This window comes from Protopterus annectens, chromosome 17.part0 (assembly GCF_019279795.1).
Source record: "Protopterus annectens isolate FY-2018-M chromosome 17.part0, PAN1.0, whole genome shotgun sequence".
Lineage (NCBI taxonomy): Eukaryota > Metazoa > Chordata > Ceratodontiformes > Protopteridae > Protopterus > Protopterus annectens.
Window position 1 is genome coordinate 730,754,459 of NC_056751.1, and position 20,475 is coordinate 730,774,933.

Below are 20,475 nucleotides of genomic sequence, written 5' to 3' on the forward strand. Positions count from 1 at the left end.
TTATACTTTAAATTTACTGTTACTCATGGAGCTTTTTTCCCCGGGCCTCTGCTGAAAAAGGACCTGTGTCCAGTCGGACTTTCCCGGTAAACAAATGTTAAATAAAATAAAATTTCTCTTGAGTTCACACAAATAGCTGTGTAGTTAACTTGTTGTTGAGTCAGCCACTATTTTGGAAGTCCCATGGAAGATTGTTGTTTGGTGGCAGTTACATCTGCTTCAAGGAATATCCCTCATGTTCAAAGAACCCTTCATTATGTGCTGCAAGGATAAGCTCACCCTGTGTACCAATCTAACTTTCATAACCAAAATAACAGAATTGTCCACAAACAAGACTGTGCATCAGTAGTGACCCATATTACCCATATTCCAGGTTTGGAAGAAATGCGTTTTTACAAAGGGGGAAATGCAGGCAAGACTGTTTACTTACGTATATATTATTTTCATTGCCCCAAAAGAATGGGGAAAGTATCCTATGTTCTCTGGGTATACACAAGAAACAAATGTTTGTGTAAATACAACAAAGCAAAGTAGAACATCTGATCAGTTGCTCGTTTTGTTTGTTGAGGGCAGGGAAAGGAGGCTAGTTTGCCGACAAACCTTATCCAAGTGGCTAGCCTACTGCATATGTTTTAGTTATTCCTTTCATTTCAGGAATGTCCCTGAGTGTGTTAGGGTCCTGTCCACTAGGACACTGCAGCCACCACTGTTTTCCTTAGGGAGATTAATAGACATTCCATCCGGGAAGTGGCCACATGGTTGTCTGTCCTCACTTATTCCAAACATTACAATGTGGATATTATATCCAGGGCCATGGCCATTCAGAGGGACTCCTACAGTCATGGTGTATTGTGGGATGACTGCCAACCTGTCGTTAAGCTGGGGAAATCCTACCAAGAATTATCATTGCAAAAATGAATTGTATAATGTACTTAGTGTAACTCTTAAGTGTTCGTATGTTTCACTGTTGCAATAGCAAGTCCCTCCCTCTCTTCCCTGTTTCTCAAAATCTGTGATATCCTTTGATTGGGAGGAGGGTATCTAAATCCTCTTCCCTTCATTCTTCCCTCTCTGTACCCTTTCCTAAACAGCTTACCCCCTCAGGGTTGATTTAAAACTTGGAGGAATGGCTTGGGGAGCTTTTTGGTTGGGGATTTTCACCTCCAGGGCACTCAGTGCTGTGGCTCCAAACAGCCATCATTCAGGCGACGGTGGCAAAAAGGCTCTGAAGATGGCATGGGCTGTGACTCCCTTTTCATACCACTAGTGTTCGACTTCTGCAAAGGGAAGGCATCTGCCTTTCCAGGAGAGAGAAAGGTTAAAAACACGGGAAGTCAGGCCAGCTGTCAGACCTTCTGTGGCATTTGCAGCACAAGATTTTACTTAATTTTAGGGTGAATTATACCCTTTAAGTAGTTGGATATGGGGTTTGTTTGGTATTTGAGCAACTCTGATACCAACTGGTATATATGTGTGTGGCAAAAGGCGTCGTTATCTTGTAGCTGGAGTAGAGCTGACTAAAATATTGTTTTAACTATGGATAAAAATATTGTTTTAACTGTGGATAAAGCGGCCTGAAGAAGATTTTTGTGTTGTTTTAGGACTACATGGTATGAGAAGTTAGAATAATGTTGAGTTATGTTATCACCAAGTGTCACAATATTTTTGTAGATCTCGTATTTCTAATTCAGAGGTCAAAAGAAGTCTTTGTAGATGCGCAACTCCATGTAGAGCTGTTTATTTGCTGCAGCTTTATAATTAAAACAGCTAAGTAAATGAGACTGGGGACTGGCATTAATACAGTAAAAGTACAGACACAGTTTGTCTCTGAAATGGAAAGCAGAAGCAGTGTACTAGGTGGTATGACTGCTTATTGCAGCACAGTTAAATCTGATTATTAAACCGATTAATTATAGAAGACTTTAGGTGAAACAGTTAGTGGAAAATATATAAAAAAAAAAAAGATTTATGTGATTCTGGAGGAAAAATTCATTAGTAAGCTGTATTTGTATAATGGGTTTTCTGAGGAGAAAGGTGGTAGAAACTTGTAAATAAAAATACATTGTGGAGTAGAAATTGTGTTGTGGATGTTTGTGTGTCAAGTCTGCTCTGTTTGATTAAAGATGACTGCGCCTCTGTCCAAGACGTTACCAATGCATAATCCCCAACCCAACAAACCACACTCCCTCATGTTAGTTCACTTCCAAGGCAGTATACCTTAGCTTATTATGCAGCCCCTTTGTTCTAAGCCTAGTTGCTGCAGGTGTGTGGGATATCACACATAGGGCCATAAACCAGGGACCTTAAATGTGATGTCTGCGTGCACACACACACACACACACACACACACACACACACACACACACACACCACAGACGTTTTCAGCCGCAGTCGACCATCACATTGATTGCTTCACTCCTCTCCTTTCAAGATGTCTAAAAGCTAAGTAAACCCCATTGGAGATTTTGTTTTGTTTTGCTTGCTTGAACTTGGTTTGCTGTTCCCCCCCATTAACCCATGTCCGCTAAAAAGAGTAAATGCTAATGCGGGTGCCAAATTCTGCATAAGGACACACGATGGTTGTGTTTTTTTGCCCAGGCCAAGAACACAACCATACCTCTTGCTCTGTTTGTCAATCCTGTGTGCCGAAGACACTCAGAACCTCTCTGGCTGCCCTTAATCTGTACCTAGAAAACCAGAGGCTTAAAAAATTAGCACTCAGGATGTATCCCTAGTCAGCCACCCCAGCGGAGCCTCCACGAAAAAGGGCCAAGTTGCCAAGGCCTAGTACTTTCTGCCATTCCACCATTGGACGTCCCGCCAGCTTCCAGTTTAGGAGTTGAGGGACGTCAGTTAGAGCTGTCTACTTTGTCGAATCACCCCTAGGAAGCTGCTTCAGAAGTAACGGCCAGCACATCCACGGAGGCAGCTCAGACGTCGGTCCCTACTGATTCCAAGGGGGAACCAGGCACCGCCGGACAACTGACTGGGATGTCATTGAAGCCCCAGCTCCTATCCAAACCCCCAAAACTAGGCTTTCTCCTAAGACTACTCCTTTAAAAAGGAAGCAGAAAACTACCCCCCCCCCCCATGGAGGGGAGTTCCTGACTGGCAATCCTTCACCCACTCCTTGATGCCGACATTCATGGCCCTTAGGCCCACAGCCTCTTCACCCTCCACTGTTCCTGTTCTCAGCCCTAGGCCTGTCTCAGCTTCTTCTATCCACCTTCCCATGAAGGGGAAGAACAGGAGGTTTACTACTCATCTTCTGATGAGTCCATTACTTCACCTCAAATTGCCTCTCCACTAGAATATTATTCCACTGATGAAGAATCCATAGAAGGGGACTCTCCAACAAAAGATATCACTTTTGGGGAGACCATCACAAAGATGAAAGAATACTTCAAATGGGACACTTCCCAAGTGACTGAATTTCAAAAGAGATGCTTTGAGTTACTTGAAGTGGAATCTCCCTCCCCTTCAGTCATTCCACCAGATGTTCATCGTGTTTCACTGTTGCAGTCATGACTGTAGGGTTCTCCCCTGCCGGCAGGCAGTCCTCGGTCGGCCAGAATCCCAAAGTCTGGGTCCGGCGTCGGCTGTTCAACCATGCTCCCTGACGTCAGAGCGCCAGGAGTACAAAGCTGACAGCCGACGCCATCTTCTCCAGTCTTTCTTGCCGTGCGGTGATAGCAGTTCGCAAGTGCCGGTTGGCTGACTCCTGACTATTTTTCCTGATAAACTTCAGTCCGAAGACTTTCTTCTCCACTCAAAGCTAAGTACCCCGTTGGGGAAACTTTTTCTTGCTCCAGTCCGATGTCAGAAAAAGTTAATAATTGTATTTCATGTGGGAAGCAAATACCTCATAAGGATTTTCATTCTTACTGTATTCCTTGCTTAGGCCCTGACCACGACGTAGCTAGTTGTCGGTTTTGTGCTAGATTCAATCAACGTACAATTAAACAAAGGTACGATTTTGCTTTTCATTACTTCGGTAGGCGCTTTAACTTCAAAATGTCATCTGTTACGGTTCTGGCTACCGGAGTTCACAAATGTCGCAAGGATAAAGACAGGCCTCCGAGGTCCAAATCTGACGATAGCACACAAGCGGAGCCAGCTTCAGGTTCGGCCGTCGTCAGTGAGGCGCTTTTGCAGCCCCTGTCATCTGCCATTTCAGAACCGATGGCCGAAACGGACTCTCATGAGGAGCCAACCAGGCCTTTGAATATTTCTATTGCAGGACCTTCGGACAATGCTCCTTCAGTTGGGTCCGGAGCCGCTGTGCAGGTACCGACTTCCGAAGGGGTTTTCAGGCCTACTCAGCTTCTAATAAAGGCAAAGCCAAAGACAAAGGCAAAGACTCCTTCTAAATCAAAGACTGCAACACAGGCCTCTTCTGAACCGGCTCCCAAGTCAAAGTCACAGACACAGTTACTCAAGATGGCGGAGGATTTACTTACTATGATTAGGGGTTCACATCCCCCTCCAGATAAAAAGCCAAGGCAGGTTGTTTATTATGATTCCTCTGATCAGGCTTCTGTTTCTTCAGTTTCTTCTTCTGACCAGGAATATTCTTTCCCTCCTTATGGGGATTCTGATGCTGAGGAATCCATTCCTTCAGCTTCTCCCCCTGAGGATTTCTCTTTTGGGGAAACTCTGCATGAAATGAGGGAACATTTCCATTGGGAAGGACAGGAGTATTCAGAATCTAAGAAAAGACTAAGGGATTTCCTTCTTCTCCCCCAACATAGACCCCTGGCTATCCCTCCTGTTTTGGATATTGTGGATGATGCTTTTTCGGAGGCTAACTTAACCCCTGTCTCTTTTCCTCCAGCTCCTGTTAAGCCTGACAGATATTACAGGGTTCCTGATTCCCACCAGTTTTTATACAAGAACCCTTCTGCTGACCCTGAAACCATTTCTCAGGGTCCTAAGGGAGTTAAGGCCGCTTCTGCCAAAAACGCCATTCCCACTGAAAAGGATTCTAGATCTTTAGAAAGATGGGGCAAAAAAGTGTACACTTCTGCTACTTTATCCATTAGGGCTTTAAACTGTCAGTTTCATATGCTGAAATACCAGCAATTTCTCGTCTGTTTTAAAACAAAAGCTTACTTCCATTTCTGCTTGTGCAGATGATAAGGAATTGCATGACTTATTGCATGCCACTGAACAAGTTGGGAAGCATGGTTTACACTGTGGATTTGATGCCTTGGAGGTTTCTTGTAGGGCTGCTGCGTCCGGCACAGTTATTAGAAGGCATGCATGGCTAAAGGAACAAAATTTGCCAGAACAAGTAAAAGCTAAATTATTGGATGCTCCTGTTCAGCATAATGTTTTGTTTGGATCAAAAGCTGAAGAGGTGATTAAAAAGATGGAGGATAAGGCGAAATCCATGCAAACAGTTAAAGATTTCTTACAAGTACAGCCACCACAATTTAGCAGGAATTGGCCTTCTAAAAATTGGTCCTTTCCCACTTCAGACAGGCTTCAGAGGGGTAGATATGGATGCTTCCGAGGAAGGCCTCAAACACAAGCTTCTTATAGACCAAGACAGTGGACTGCTTCCACCCCTAGGGGAGGTGAGGACAGGTCACAAACTCATAGGAAACAAACTTAATGACTCCCTCTGTTGGGCTGCAGCAACTTCTTGCCTGGAAGCCCCTCTGAGGAAAACTCTCTGTTTTTATCAAAATTGGACTCATATAACCCAAGACAAGTGGGTTCTGGATGTGGTTTCAAGAGGTTACAAATTCCATTTTCATACCCTGCCAAGGCCAAGCGGATGGCCAGACCTTCCAAAACATCAATGGACAGAGGCCTTAAACCAGGTGGAAGCTCTCTTGGCTATGAAAGCCATAGAACTGGTTCCACTTTCAGAGATGGGACAAGGTTTTTACTCAAGGCTCTTTCTAGTCCCCAGGAAGCAAAACTCATGGAGACCCATTCTGGATCTGTCAGCCTTGAACACCTTTCTAGAGATTCCAAAATTCAAGATGCTTACCCTACGGCAACTACTTCCAATGCTGTCCAAAGATGCATGGATGGTAACTTTGGATTTAAAGGAGGCATATTTACACATTCCCATCCGGCAGGAACGCAGAAAATACCTCAGGTTCAAGGCCGGATCAAGGCACTTTCAATTCTCTGCGCTGCCCTTTGGATTGTCTACTGCGCCCAGGGTCTTCACCAAATGCCTGGCTCCAGTAGTAGCTTACTGCAGACTCAAGGGAATTCATATTTACCCTTATCTGGACGATTGTCTAATTCAGGCAGACAGCAAGGATGTCTTACTCCAGCATCTAGAATTTGTACAGAACCTCCTCAAGTTCCTGGGATTCTCTGTAAACATAAAAAAGTCAAATTTGACACCCTCACAACAGATAACTTTTTCTGGGTGCTCTTCTAAACACAACAACCCAGATGGCATTTCTGACATCCGAAAAACAATTACAGCTGGCTTCAACTTTCAAAACCTTGGCAACTTTAACTCAGCTATCTGCAAGGAGATTCCTGCAGGCTTTGGGTTACATGGCCTCCTGCATCCTTCTCGTACCGTATGCAAGACTACACATGAGGAAAATACAGTGGTACCTAAAAAGTGTATGGTCTCAGCATTGCCACAGTTTAGACATACTGATCTCCATCCTTCCTTGCCTTCAAAAGGAATTCCTTTGGTGGTCCAGGGCATGTACTCTAAACAAAGGGAAACCCTTCTGTCTGCCTCCTGCCACTCAGATTCTAATCACGGATGCCTCGGATTATGCTTGGGAAGCCCATTTTCAGGGCAACTGTCTGCAGGGCTTTGGACAAAGGATCAGAAGCACTTGCATATCAATTTAAAGGAAATGTTAGCCGTTCAGAAAGCTCTAATGGCCTTCAGGAATCTTCTACAACCAGGACAACTACTAATATGGACAGACAACACCACAGTTATGTGGTACATTAATAAGCAAGGGGGATCTCATTTCTACCCCCTTTGCAGACTAGCCATGGATCTATGGAACACAGCTCTAGCTTGCAATCTGGACCTTCAAGCTCAGTATCTACCAGAGAAGCAAAACTTCCTGGCAGACAGTCTGAGCAGAAACCTTTCGGATCCACACGAGTGGATGCTGGACACCGAAATATTCAGGATGATAACAGCAGTCTGGGGGTGTCCTCACATAGACCTCTTTGCATCCCATCTCAATCATCAACTACAGAATTTTTGCACCAGGACTTTCCACAAAGAAGCTTGGAAAGTGGATGCCCTATCATTCAGTTGGAGAAACCTCTTTCCACCTCTTCCTCTTCTTCCTCGGGTATTATTAAAGATAAAACAAGACAAGCCCAAGATGATAATCTTGCAGGCCCCAAATTGGCCTCGACAGTTTTGGTACCCAACTCTAAAAAACCTATGTCTGGAGCCCCCTTGGGTTTTACCTCAGTCTCCGAACCTTCTGTCCCAACATCAGGGTCTGGTTCTACACTCCCATGTCAGAACTCTCAGCCTGGCGGCCTGGTTAATCCAGGGCCTTTGATTTCTTCTTTCCTACCCAAGCAGGTTATGGATGTCATTTTAGAAGCCAGACGTCCTAGCACTAGAAAATCTTATGCAGGAAAATGGAAAAGATTTTGTTCCTGGATGCAGGCTCAGGATTCTGATCCTCTTCTTCCTAACATTCCTTTAATTTTACTTTACTTGACAGATCTCTTACATAAGGGTCTCTCTTTCTCTTCCATTAAGATACATGCCTCTGCTATTTCCACTCATTATAATACAGACCCTCCAATCTTTTCCCACCAGCTCATGAGACAGTTTCTCAGAGGAGCTAAGAACTTAAGACCTCCTAGATCTCCTCCCATTCCTGCTTGGGATCTCAACTATGTTTTGGAAAAACTAACCTTGCCTCCTTTTGAGCCTGCTGCTTCTTCTGACATCAAGTTTTTATCTTGGAAGACAGCCATCCTGTTAGCCCTAACCTCTGCCAGGAGAGTTTCAGAGTTACAAGCTCTTATGGCTGTGGAACCTTATATTATTTTTCATCAAGACAGGGTGTCTTTGAGGACTAATCCTACCTTCATGCCTAAGGTGGTTTCCAAAGTGGCTTTAAATCAAACTATCCACTTGCCAACTTTTTCCCCACTTCTCAAAATAAAGGGGAAAGGATCTTACATTCCTTGGATGTACACAGACAACTACGTTTTTACCTGGACAGAACCAAGGAAATCAGAAAATCAGAACAATTGTTTGTTTCTTATGCTTCAAGTTCCCAAGGTAAAGCCATTTCAAAACAGACCATTTCTAAATGGATTGCTCATGGAATCAGATTTTGTTATTCACACCATGGAAAGCAAATCCCAGGGAGTATACGGACTCATTCCACCAGAGCTGCTGCTACTTCTGCAGCCTTTCTCAAGGGAGTTCCTACCAAAGACTTTTTGGAAGCTGCAACTTGGAGTTCAGTGCATACTTTTTCTAAGCACTACAATCTACCTCTCTACTCTAAGTCTAGGGCAGGTTTTGCCTCTGCAGTCTTGCAGGGCCTTTTAGCCGCCCCTTCTACTTTATGACCACCTCCCTTTCATTCTGCTTTGGGATTCTACCCTACAGTCATGACTGCAACAGTGAAACACAATGAACATAGTACAGTTGTGTACACCTACCATAAATGTAGATGTTCGAGTGTCTTCACTGTTGCAGTCTGGGTTTCCCTCCCTCCTGTCCCCTCTTATTTTTACTTTTGTGTGGTTCCTTTTTTCACCATTCTTCTGAGGTGTATTTGCAAAGGATATGGGACCTTTCTCATTTTGGGACTCCTGACATCTGGGGCAAGAAAAACTGGAGAAGATGGCGTCGGCTGTCAGCTTTGTACTCCTGGCGCTCTGACATCAGGGAGCATGGTTGAACAGCCGACGCCGGACCCAGACTTTGGGATTCTGGCCGACCAAGGACTGCCTGCCCGCAGGGAAGAACCCTACAGTCATGACTGCAACAGTGAAGACACTCTAACATCTACATTTATGGTAGGTGTACACAACTGTACTTTATACCTGCCTACCTTGATGCATTCTCTTCATTATAAAAAAACCCAGACTGACAACCACCTGCTCCTAAAAGACCTGCCATTTCTATAAAGTGCCGAATGAACAAAAATTCCTGGTAATACCACCCCTGGCAGACCCAGCAGTGATTGCTGTATCCTCTGACAAGCAGTCAAGACTGATTCCTTCCTCATCTCTTTTGCCTACTGACAAAGACAGTAAGAACATGGATAGGATAGGAAAGAAGGTTTATACCTCCTCCGCCCTAGTCTTCAGAGCCATCAACTATTAAACCCATATGATAAAATGCTTTGGACCTAGTATCCCAAGCTTCTACCCTTCTGTCATCCATGCCTGACTGCCCTAGCAAAACAGAGGTGTGCGTGCATCTATGGTTATGGTAAAATTTTATTACAGCTATTCTTTCCCACAATTCCCATTTTTTTCCTATGTAGTTTACTCCTTCCGTTTTCTAAAGATCCCCAATTCCAGTTGTTATATCTCTGTTAGTATATTTACTTCTTGTAGTAAAGTTGGTCGAGACTTTGATTTCCATTTTCTAGTAATTGCTTTTTTTTGGCAGCCACCATAATTTGACTCAGCAAGGCTTTACTATGTCTAGGCAATTCCGAGTCTGTGTTATAGCTCAAAAAATAATCTCCCCAGTCAATCCAATCTGCTCACCTAGCATCTCCGAAAGAGTGGTCTGCAGGGAACTCCCAAAAAATGTTTCCCAGCCACCTCTTTCTTGCCAGTCACATCTCTAATATTTGCTGTCCACCTGAGGAAAAATTATTTGTTGCATATTTGGGAGATGTACATATGTCCTCCCATTGTCTCCTTGTGAATTGCTTATCCAGTCTGTCTTCCTAATCCTTTTGAAGCTCTTCTGATTGATTCTTATAATTATGCAGTATTTTATGTGCTTTACTAATTATTCCTTTTTTAATGGCAGCTTCTGTTCTAGAGGCTGTTAAAAACTGTACCAGTGTTGCTCTTTCATAATGGACCCCCTATTTCTTTCTCTCTGCCTATACTCTGATATCAGTCCTTGATAGGGAAGGCAATCTCTAACCTGCAGTCCAAATAAATTATTGGCTTCTTCCCATTTTATTACCTTTCCCTTTTATTTGTGCACAATATTCTGGTTCCTTTGCCAGTTTTCTCCATTAAATTCCAGCCCCCTCTTGCCTATTATCTGTATCCCTAACCACAGTTATCCCTATCAGCAGAATCTTTTTTCTCCATTCTTGTGCTGGTTTATTTCTTGGAATACTCCCTGCTGTTTTATGAATATAATACTCTGTATGATTTTTGTTGTTCTCCTTAAGACTCTGCATCCAAAATCCCAGCCTCTCCTTATTTCTTAAGCCCCCTCCCCATATCATCATCATTCCTTTCCAGTTTGAATTATAGTTTTGTGCTTGTGCTATGTGTAAGAGCTTTAACTGTGTTGCTCTAAAATACTCCCGCAAATTGGGTAATCCTAGTCCGCCTTGTTCTACTGGAAGAATCAGCTTATCCCACTTGACCCTTGATATCTTCCCTTCCCAAATAAAATCCTTCAACTCTTTATTTGCTATTCACAGCTTCTCATCTGGTTGATAATAATATGCCTGATCTATGTACAAGACTAAAGGGACTAAAACATTTTAACTGCTTGCATCTTAGTATCCATACCCATATAACACAGCTTCCAGGTTCTCATTTTTGTATTATCTTCTGTTTGTCTCTTCCCACATATCCTTAGCTGCCACAACAGTCATTTCTAATCTGTACTCTTAAATACTTCATTTTATTATGTCCCCTTAAATATGGATATTGTTGGACCAATTCGTGTGTGGGTACATAATTTACCACTGTTACCTTTGTTTTAGCTTCATTAATTTTGTATCCTGAGAAGATTTGAAACTGTTTTAAAATGTTCCACAACACTATAATGTCTCTTACTTTGTCATGTATAAAATGTCATCTGCAAATAGAGCCAGCTTTTCCTGACTACTGTACCAATTATATCCTTGAATTTCTGAGTGCCTTATTTTCTTTGCCAGTAGTTCTAAATATAATGCAAACAACAAAGGGGAAAGTGGACAACCCTGCCTGGTTCCTGTACTCGAGCAGAAATTATCAGAGAGGACCCCACCCACTTTAATTTTCGCCTCCAATCCCTCATATGTACTCCTAATCAGCCTTATAGTTGTATCAGGGAAAGCAAATGCTTCCATTGCCCTGCTGATGAAGTCTCAGTCTACTCTGTCGTAAGCTTTCTCTGCATCAAGACCCACCAATAAAAGCGTTATTTTCTTACATTCTGCTTCCCTCTAGATTATCAGTGTTCTGTTAATGTTGTCAAATGTTTGCCTCCCCTCCACAAAACCGCACTGATCCACATCTATCATTTTTGGTATCACTTTTGCCTTTCTTTTAGCCAAGATAGATATATACACTTTATAATCATGGTTTAGTATTGAAATGGGCCTGTATGAACCTGGATCCGATGGATCTTTACCCTCTTTAGTTATTACCACTACCATCACCTTCTTCCAGAATGCTGATGTTCTTCGTGTTTCACTGTTGCAGTCATCACATTTGGGTTACCTGCTTGCAGTAGCCCTCAGTCGGCCTAATTATCAAAGTCTTGGGTCCTGCGTCAGTTGCTGTCCCATCTTCCATGACGTCAGGTAGTCAGGGGTATAAAGCATGCAGCCGATGCCATTACATCAGTCTTTCTTGTCGTGTGGTGCCCGAAGCAGAAGCAGTTCGCAAGTGCCAGTCGGCCAACTCCTGAAATTTTCGTTTTCGAGTTTCAGAACCAAAGTCTTCAACTAAAGCTAAGTACCCCATTGGGGAAACTTTTTCTTGCTCTAAACTGATGTCAGTAAAAGTCAATAATTGTATTTCTTGTGGAAAGCAAATATCTCATAAAGATTTCCATTTGTACTGTATTCCTTGCCTAGGCCCTGACCACGACGTACCTCGCTGTCAGTTTTGTGCCTTATTTAAGCAACGAACTATTAGTCATCGGTATATTTACGCCTCTAAATATTTTGGTACTCTCTTCAGTTATCCCGATACATCTTCGGTAAGCCATCCGCCTACCGACATTCTGAAAAAACGCAAAAATAAAGACAGAGACAGGCCACCTAGGTCCAAAGCGTCTGACGACGCTTCTCCTTAGCCAGTCGCCAGTACTCAGTGAGGCACTTTCGCAGCCCCTGATACCCGCTACTTCAGATTCGCAGTCCTCTACTGAGACCCACTCGGAGTCCAGTATGCCCCGCGAGATGCTTCAACTGTGGAACCTGCGGATGTCTCTACCTTGGATGGGTCCAGAGCCGCTGTGCAGGCACCGGCTTCTGAGGGTGTATTCAAGCCTACTGACTTGCATATTAAACCAACGCCATTTTCTTCAAGGCCTAAATCTCGAACCATGCCTAGAAAACCAACACCCAGACCACATGGTCAGGGCTCTATGCCTAAAAAAAAAATGATAAGAATGTCTGAAGACCTTATTAATTTAATCAGGGGAAGCCAACCTTCCCCCAATAAGAGACCTAGGACTGAATTTGCTTACTGACCAGGATTCTGAAATTTCTGTTTCCTCTGATGACCAGATTTTACCCTTATCTACCTATGAGGATTCTGATGCAGAGGACTCTATTCCCTCTGCCCCCCCCCCCCCGAGGATTTCTCTTTTGGTAAAACCTTGCATACTCTTAGGGAGCATTTTTGTTGGGAAAGCCAGGATTACTCTGATTCAGAAAAGAGGCTTGGGGATTTCTTACTCCTGCCCCAACACAGGCCTTTAGCTATCCCTCCTGTACTACACATTGTTGATGACATACCTCCCAACCATCCCGAATTACTCGTTTTTTACCGAGTTTTGGGGTCCCGGTAATGCGGTGCCACGATTCCAAATGGCACCCCTTAATTGCCAATTTTCCAGGCTTTTTCATTTATTTTTTTGATTTATCGTACTTTTTGACACTGATGTCAGCACGCGTGATGTCAGCTACATGAGCAGCCTGCCAGCCTGTCGGATTACAGCTGAGGACTGAGAAAGTAAGGAGGAGGCAGGGCCGCCCACTACCGCTAGTCCGCTAGACCTCTAGTTGCTACTACTGTCAAAAAGTTAAAACAACTAAAGTAAAGTCCTAAAATCACACAAACAAGCACAACACAAATGAATCACATGTATCACACACACTAACAAGTAACAAACAAACATAAAGTCAACTCAAGTTAAGTCAACAACACCACATTCGACAAGTCAATCAACATCATAATTCATTCAGTCAAAATCAAATACACAACACATTGATCATCCCCCCCGCCCAGCTCCCATCTCCTGCAGGCTGAGGCAACGTAAACAAAAGAAAATGCATGCATATTTCCTTTGGCAGCTTTGCTTGCATATTATAATTTTTATATAATTATTATAGTAGTAAAGTGAGAGAAATGAATCAAGTAGCTGTGACTCTGTGTCTGACACACCGTAGTGTTCACATTCACACACTTCTGCAGTTTATACACTCTCTCTCGCACTCACTCGCAGTCGCACACTACACTAAGAAGTTGAACTCTAGACTAGAATGAAGAATAGATTAATACTGGTGGTGGTGTAATACTTAGTTGTTGTAGGTGTTAGTGACAGTGTGTGTCTCTAGGCTAGCTCTCGGCCTCTAGCAGCTTAGGGAAGATTCAGAAGAACAAGAACTCCACCGTGCCTGTGTGAGCCGGTGAAGGCAAGCAAGTGCAAAGCATTGGATTTAATAATCCCATTCCTCCCGCTCCGCCCCTGTCCCCTGCAGGCAACATAAACCAAAAAGAAATTTTTTTTTCATCATATTATTGAGACAGTGTCTGACACAGTTATACTACTAATACACATTACACACAGTCATATATATGTTCAATATCATACACACTTTTACACACGCTCTGTCTCTCTCAATCACAAAGTCACAGTCACACTCGCTCAGTACACTTACACTAACTCACACACACTAAAGAACAAGAGAGAACTCAGACGAGAGTCCGAGACCCAGACCCATGAAAGCAAGCATTAGCCGGCCCAGAGAGGATTTAATTTAGGATGGAGGAAGAGAGGAATCGAGTCGAGTCAGTCAACTGAGCTCTTTAAAAGGCACATTGGCAAGGAACAGGCAGTGAAGGGCAGGGCACTGACTGGGCTCAGGGTAGGATGGCAGGCAGCAGGACTGGCAGGCACAGGCAGCAGCATAAATTGTAACACGGTAAACACGCTGCACTGCCTGGTTATATTAGCGGTTAAGCGCAATGCGCATTGCAGTTGGTCCCTAACCACAACCTCATTTGGCGAGAACACTTTATTGGAGTACTTCGCTATCTTCTCTGGCTATCATTTTATCAATGTAGGTATGATCAGTAAATGTAAACTAAATAAAACCAGTGCAATAAGCACAACAAATAAACTGAAGTCATAGTCAGTAAATGCCATACTCTGTCATCAGCTGTTTCCTTCATAATCCTTAATTGGATAGCCCATATTAAATACTTGCTTATAGTCAAACTGGGAATTGTATACTTGCATACTGAGCTTAGAACTTGGTAGATGATGATGTCAACCTTGACAGATACATTTTCTGAATAAATAAATTGACCCTCACCCTGATTAGCATGATAGCTACAGTATGTTTGATTAGTCTCCATAATGAGTTTAAGAAAAAGTATGAGGGCTTAACTAGAAATGCTTTTGTATGGTTACTCATCCCCAGAACATTGAATTTTATGGGACTTGCAAATGATGAGTTTGTTTTTCGCACTGCCTGCCTTTGTAAGTAGCAGATCTTAGCAAAGTTAGACTAATTGGACTATCCATTATTTATTCAGTCTGTTAGAAGCATCAAAGTGAGCATGTTTTTTATTGACTGGATTCTGAATTTTTGTACACTGTCTGGTGCATGTGGAGGTCCTACTTACTATGTTAAATCAGAAACATTCAAGCAGAAAAAGACAAAGGACACAGTCATCACAGAATTATTGTACAATAGCGTTATTGTGTGACACTACAATTTTACATGCACTTAACTCTAAACTGGAATTTTGATGTATTATGTGCATCAAGCAGAAGTCACACAATGTTTTTAGCAGTAGTTTCAGTAAAGAACAGGTAGGAGGAAATGGCTTTATTGAGTTCCTGTCTTTCTGTAAGCAATCATCTTAATTCAGAAGACAGTGAAATTGTATATCAATGTAATCCTGCTGTGATGGTGATTTTACTTACTTTGAAAATGTTATACCATTTCTAAGTTAATATTTATGCTTTAAGCCATACATACTTAGGAATATTCTTATTCTGATATATTCCGCTGTCATTTTAGATGTACGTATCTACACAGTTTGCTGGTTTAATTTTAAAATTCAAGTAAGAAATGAACTGTCAGTATGAGAATTATGCTCTTAATTCTTTCAGTTCAGCGATTAATTGTGAATTTTGTCATGTTGAAAGGTTTACTGGTATATGCGAAATTATAAAAAAAAGTCATCAAAATAATGCCTTTTGTCTTGGAAAATTTCCTTATCCTTTCAGCTTCATTTATGTCTGTGTTAGCTTTTATTTTTGATCTGGATATTTCAGAATGCAAATACACGTACAAGTTTATAAAATCGAAGTATGTAAGCACACACTTCTCCAACATCATTTAATCTATTTTTCTAGCAAACCTGACCAGATCCAAGTTAATTTGTAGTCATGAGCTCACAGTTCTTAACATTATAGCACAGTAAAGAAATCAAGCAATATACCATTAGACTATGATACTGCTACAGACTACAATACATGCATTCATCCATTCAGTTTCCAATACATGCTTTAGTCTGTTCAAGATCACAGGGGAGCTGGAGCCTGCCCTTTTGCACTCCCTGAGCATAAGGCAGAGAACTAATGCAGGATAGTATGCCGGTCCATCACAGGACACACACACACACACACACACACACACACACACACACACACACACACACACACACACACACACACACCTTGGGGCAATTTAGAGGATGGCTAATTCACTTAACAGCATGCTTTGCAGATGTGGAAGGAAACTGTAGCACCTAGTGAAACATGCAAACACAGCCCACAGGGGTCATGACATGCAGACACTACATAGAGGGTACCTCAGCGATACATGATCTAGTGAACCAAGCACTGTGAAAAATAATAAGGTATTTATGGCCAACACCTATATTTCATAATTGCAAAGTATAAACTTTGGCTTAAAATTAGATATTAACTTTATTTTTATTTTTATCTTTATTTTACATTTGTTGACCGGGCTAGTCTAACTGGATACATGTCCATTTTCAGTAGAGCCCCAGGGAGAAAAGCTCCAAGACGCATACAAAATACAGTAAAGAAGGAAATAACAATAAAGATACATACAAAATACAATATAGAAAGTAGTAGTAGTGCAAATAAATTGTAGTTAGAACAACAATTTTTTTTCTTTCAAAAAAATAGCAAATAGTTAAACATTGTTAGAGAAATACTAACTACCATACTCCGACTGTGCATAGCAAGAACAGTAAATAGCAAGGATAATATTTGAGATGATGTTATATACATATATTTATGAAATTCATTGGCAGTTTCATGGAAAAAGAAACTATAAGGATAAGACTATGATGTACGGTAGTTATTGGTGAGAAGTAAGAAGGTTAGTCAGGATTAGTGCAGGAACATAACCAGTGTGTATTGAGGTATAGTTTGAGTTTCTTTTTAAAAAGTGTAAGAGAAGATAGAGCTGTGAGTACAGTGGGTAGTGAATTCCATTATATTATGAAGAATCCCAGTTCCATCAAATAGCCAAGTAATGGGGCATTAAAATGGCTGAGGGAGGACTGTGCATGGGGGCCCCATTCAACCATGATTTGTGAGGGGGGAAGCCTGGGACCTCAACTTTGTATTGGAGAAACTCACTCTTCCTCCTTTTGAGCCAGCTGCAAGTCCAGATTTAAAATTCCTTTCTTGGAAAACAGCCTTCCTTTTAGCAATCACTTCAGCAAGAAGGGTATCAGAATTACAGGCCCTTATGGCAGTGGAGCCTTTCATCATCTTTCATGCGCACAGTGTCCCTCAGGACCAAGCCTTCCTTCATGCCCAAGGTGGTATACAGTGTGGCCCTTTATCAGTCCATTCATTTGCCATCCTTCTTTTTTAATCCGCAAAACAAAGGGGAATGGATACTGCATTCCTTAGATGTGCACAGACAACTTAGATTTTACTTGGACAGGACTAGACCTCAAAGGAAATCTGAACAACTGCTGGTGGCATTTGCTGCAGGGGCAGAGGGGAAGGCTGTTAAAAAGCAAACCATTTCTAAATGGATAGGTCATTGCATTCATTTCTGCAATAAGCACCATGGAAAACCTATCCCACAGGGAATTCGACCCAATTCAACCAGGGCTGCAGCTACCTCTACAGCCTTTCTCAGAGGTGTCCCTACCAGGGACATCCTAGAAGCTGCTACCTGGAATTCTGTACATACTTTCACCAAGCATTGCCATTTGCCAATTTTCTCTTAATCCAGAACTGACTTTGCCACTGCAGTCTTGCAGGGCCTTATAGCTGGCCCTAATGCTGTCTAAATTCCTCCTCCCATTCTTAGTTTTGGGAATCTACCCAAATGTGAAGACTGCAACAGTGAAACACGAAGAATATAGTACAGTTGTGTACACTTACCATAAATGTAGATGTTCAAGTGTATTCACTGTTGCAGTCCTGGTTACCCTCCCTCCAGCCCCCTGACTTCTTTTCGCTATACCTCTACTCTCCTTCTCTCCTTTACTATGCTTAAAAGCTTTTTGGTGTATTTGCTTTTTTGTTGGAGGTATAACCTTGTATATATTTATTTAATTGCTTCCCATTAGGGAGGCACCTGACATCTGGGGCAAGAAAAACTGATGTAATGGCGTCTGCTGCATGCTTTATACCCCTGACTACCTGACGTCACGGAAGATGAGACAGCAACTGACGCATGACCCAAGACTTTGATAATCAGGCCGACTGAGGGCTACTGCAAGCAGATAACCCAAATGTGATGACTCCAAGAGTGAATACACTCTAACATCTACATTTATGGTAAGTGTACACAACTGTACTGTACTTCTCCTCCTCTTAAAATACTGTTAAACAAAAACTTCCACATCTTTATCTGTTTTTTCCCTCCTAATTTTCAAACTTCCAAGGGAATACCATGTATTCCTGGGGACTTTCTTGTAGATTGGTTATACATAGCCATTTTTATCTCATCTCTTCCTATCCTAACTTGTAGTAATTGAGCCTAATCTACCTCTGACCTTGGCATATTTAATTCTTCCATAAACATTTCCATTCCTACATTTTCTTGATTCTGCTTTATACAAACTTTCATAAAATTTCTGAAATATTTCTAACACTTCTACAGGATCTACAGGATCTCTTGTTATATCTCTTGTTGTTATAGGCTCCCTAAGCTTGGTGACCGCCCTTTCCACTTTCTGCTGCCTGAGTCATTGTGCTAAAAGTTTTTGTGCCCTAGAATTATTGTCAAACAGTTGCTTCAAACAGTTGCTTAACAGCAATCTTTCTAAACTTGTGCATATTATTGAGGTAATCCCTTATTTTCCGTTTAGCATTCTGCAGTTCCTCCTTTCCTTGTTCTGAGAGGTTCCCCTATTTTGCAAAACTTTAACATTTGACAATCCCTCTAAATAATTATTGCTACTTCTTTACCATATCTCCTTTTCCTTTATTTCCACCTTAGTTTTAAACTCCACTTTAATTTTATCCCACTCCCTAGCTAGATTTTCAGTAGAAAATTGTATCATATCTAGTAACTCCTGAATTAATGCCAAAACCCATTCCTTAAGTTCCTCTCTTTCCAACCGATAAGTGGAAAAGTGGCAGCGTGTAATTTTTATTTCATTACTTTGTGTTTGTAGTTTAGTTGTTATTGGCACATGATCTGAAATGAACAGATACACTTGAACTGCTTATAGCTTGAGAGGCTGCTACTGGGCAGTAGGGCAGTTAAGCTATTTAAGCCAGGCCACTGCAATCCCACGATACTTCCACCTAAATATGCCTGCTTTCCATAAGAAGTGGGGGGATATGCCAGGAGTAAATTTGCCTCTTCCATCCATTCATCTAAGTCAGAGTTGAAGGTGGTGTGAGATGAGCTTTTCTCTGCAGAAAGTAGAAATTTGTCCCAAAGGTTGGGGAATTGTTTGGGAAGATGTGTCATGCAAAGTCCTGTTTGTTGCAGTATTTATTTTGGTTCTTTGGTCTTGTATTTTTCTTACTACTGTTTTTGTGGATATTTAGTACAGCATGCAGAACGGGATCATTTACATCTTTGTAGAAGAGGCATGTATATCTTTTCCCATAGGAGTCTGCAGGACATAGGGAAGAAAGACCAGGCTTTTGGGTAAGCTGGTAACTTAAGGAGCTCATATCCACAAATTTTTACTGGGAATACACTGGTGTTGTTTTATGTTTGTTTAGCTGTTTGGAAGGATACATATTTAAGGGCACGTTGTATTCTACTAAAAGTCTGATGAAGGATGGTTAGAGGGGGAGTGAGGACCACTTTTGACCAATAGTAGAAGCCCTTAATAATCATGTGGTTGAGGTAGAAGGCTTTCCTATCAGAGAAGGTATGTGGGGGACCCATTTCATTATCCACAAAGATGCCCAAGTCTCTAATGACAGTGTCTTCAAGTGTGTGACAAGGTAGTAGATTTACATTGCCTGTTAGATGCTAGGTATGCATATGTTTTATAACTAGCATATCCAGCAAAGAGGTGTATGTACACCTTAATGTAAAAGCAGTTTAATTTTCTTTGTCATTAATCTGCTGAATATTGAAAACAGAACTATAATCTAGGTTTTTGAAGGTATTCAAGTTAAACTGTTACTTATTTTTCAACAGGTGACTGAAATTGGCAAAGATGTTATTGGCCTTCGAATTAGTCCACTGCAGTTCCGCTAGAAGAAAGCCCTCAACATTTTGGGAACTTTAAGCTCAATCTCACCATCACACCTCCTTTAAAATGCTTACAGGAGAATGTTGCCAGTTTACTGTGGCATTATGTTGTTGTCCATGATTATCTGCATACAAGTTTCAATCTGTAATTGTAAAAAGAATTACTAATTTTTTGTTTCATTTCCCTATGTTCACTGTTAACTCGGATTAAATTTTTTTTTCATTTAAATGTGCTTGCTGTGTTATCTTTATTAAATGCACAAAAGTCCACTTAATGTACATGTTTTAGGGGGTTTCACTTTGTGTTTACAGCTTACTTAAGAACCAGGGTGGCTTGCTGAGAGCTGTTTTTATTAATGTTTATTGAGTAAGTGATATTCTGACTTACTAAAGTGCAGCAGTGAAGATTTGTGCAGCGTGAAAACAAAATAGAATTAGTTTCATG

At 41.7% G+C, this 20,475-nt stretch overlaps 1 protein-coding gene across 1 annotated transcript in view; it reads left to right on the plus strand.

The window, feature by feature from the left end:
• Positions 1-20,259, plus strand: part of COPA (COPI coat complex subunit alpha) — a 915,755-nt gene extending 895,496 nt beyond the window's left edge. The window contains exon 33 of the mRNA XM_044059531.1: positions 19,977-20,259. Coding sequence (XP_043915466.1) covers positions 19,977-20,036 — 60 coding nt within the window. The 3' untranslated portion in view covers positions 20,037-20,259. The remainder of the gene's footprint in view (positions 1-19,976) is intronic.
• The last annotated feature ends 216 nt before the right edge of the window (positions 20,260-20,475 follow it).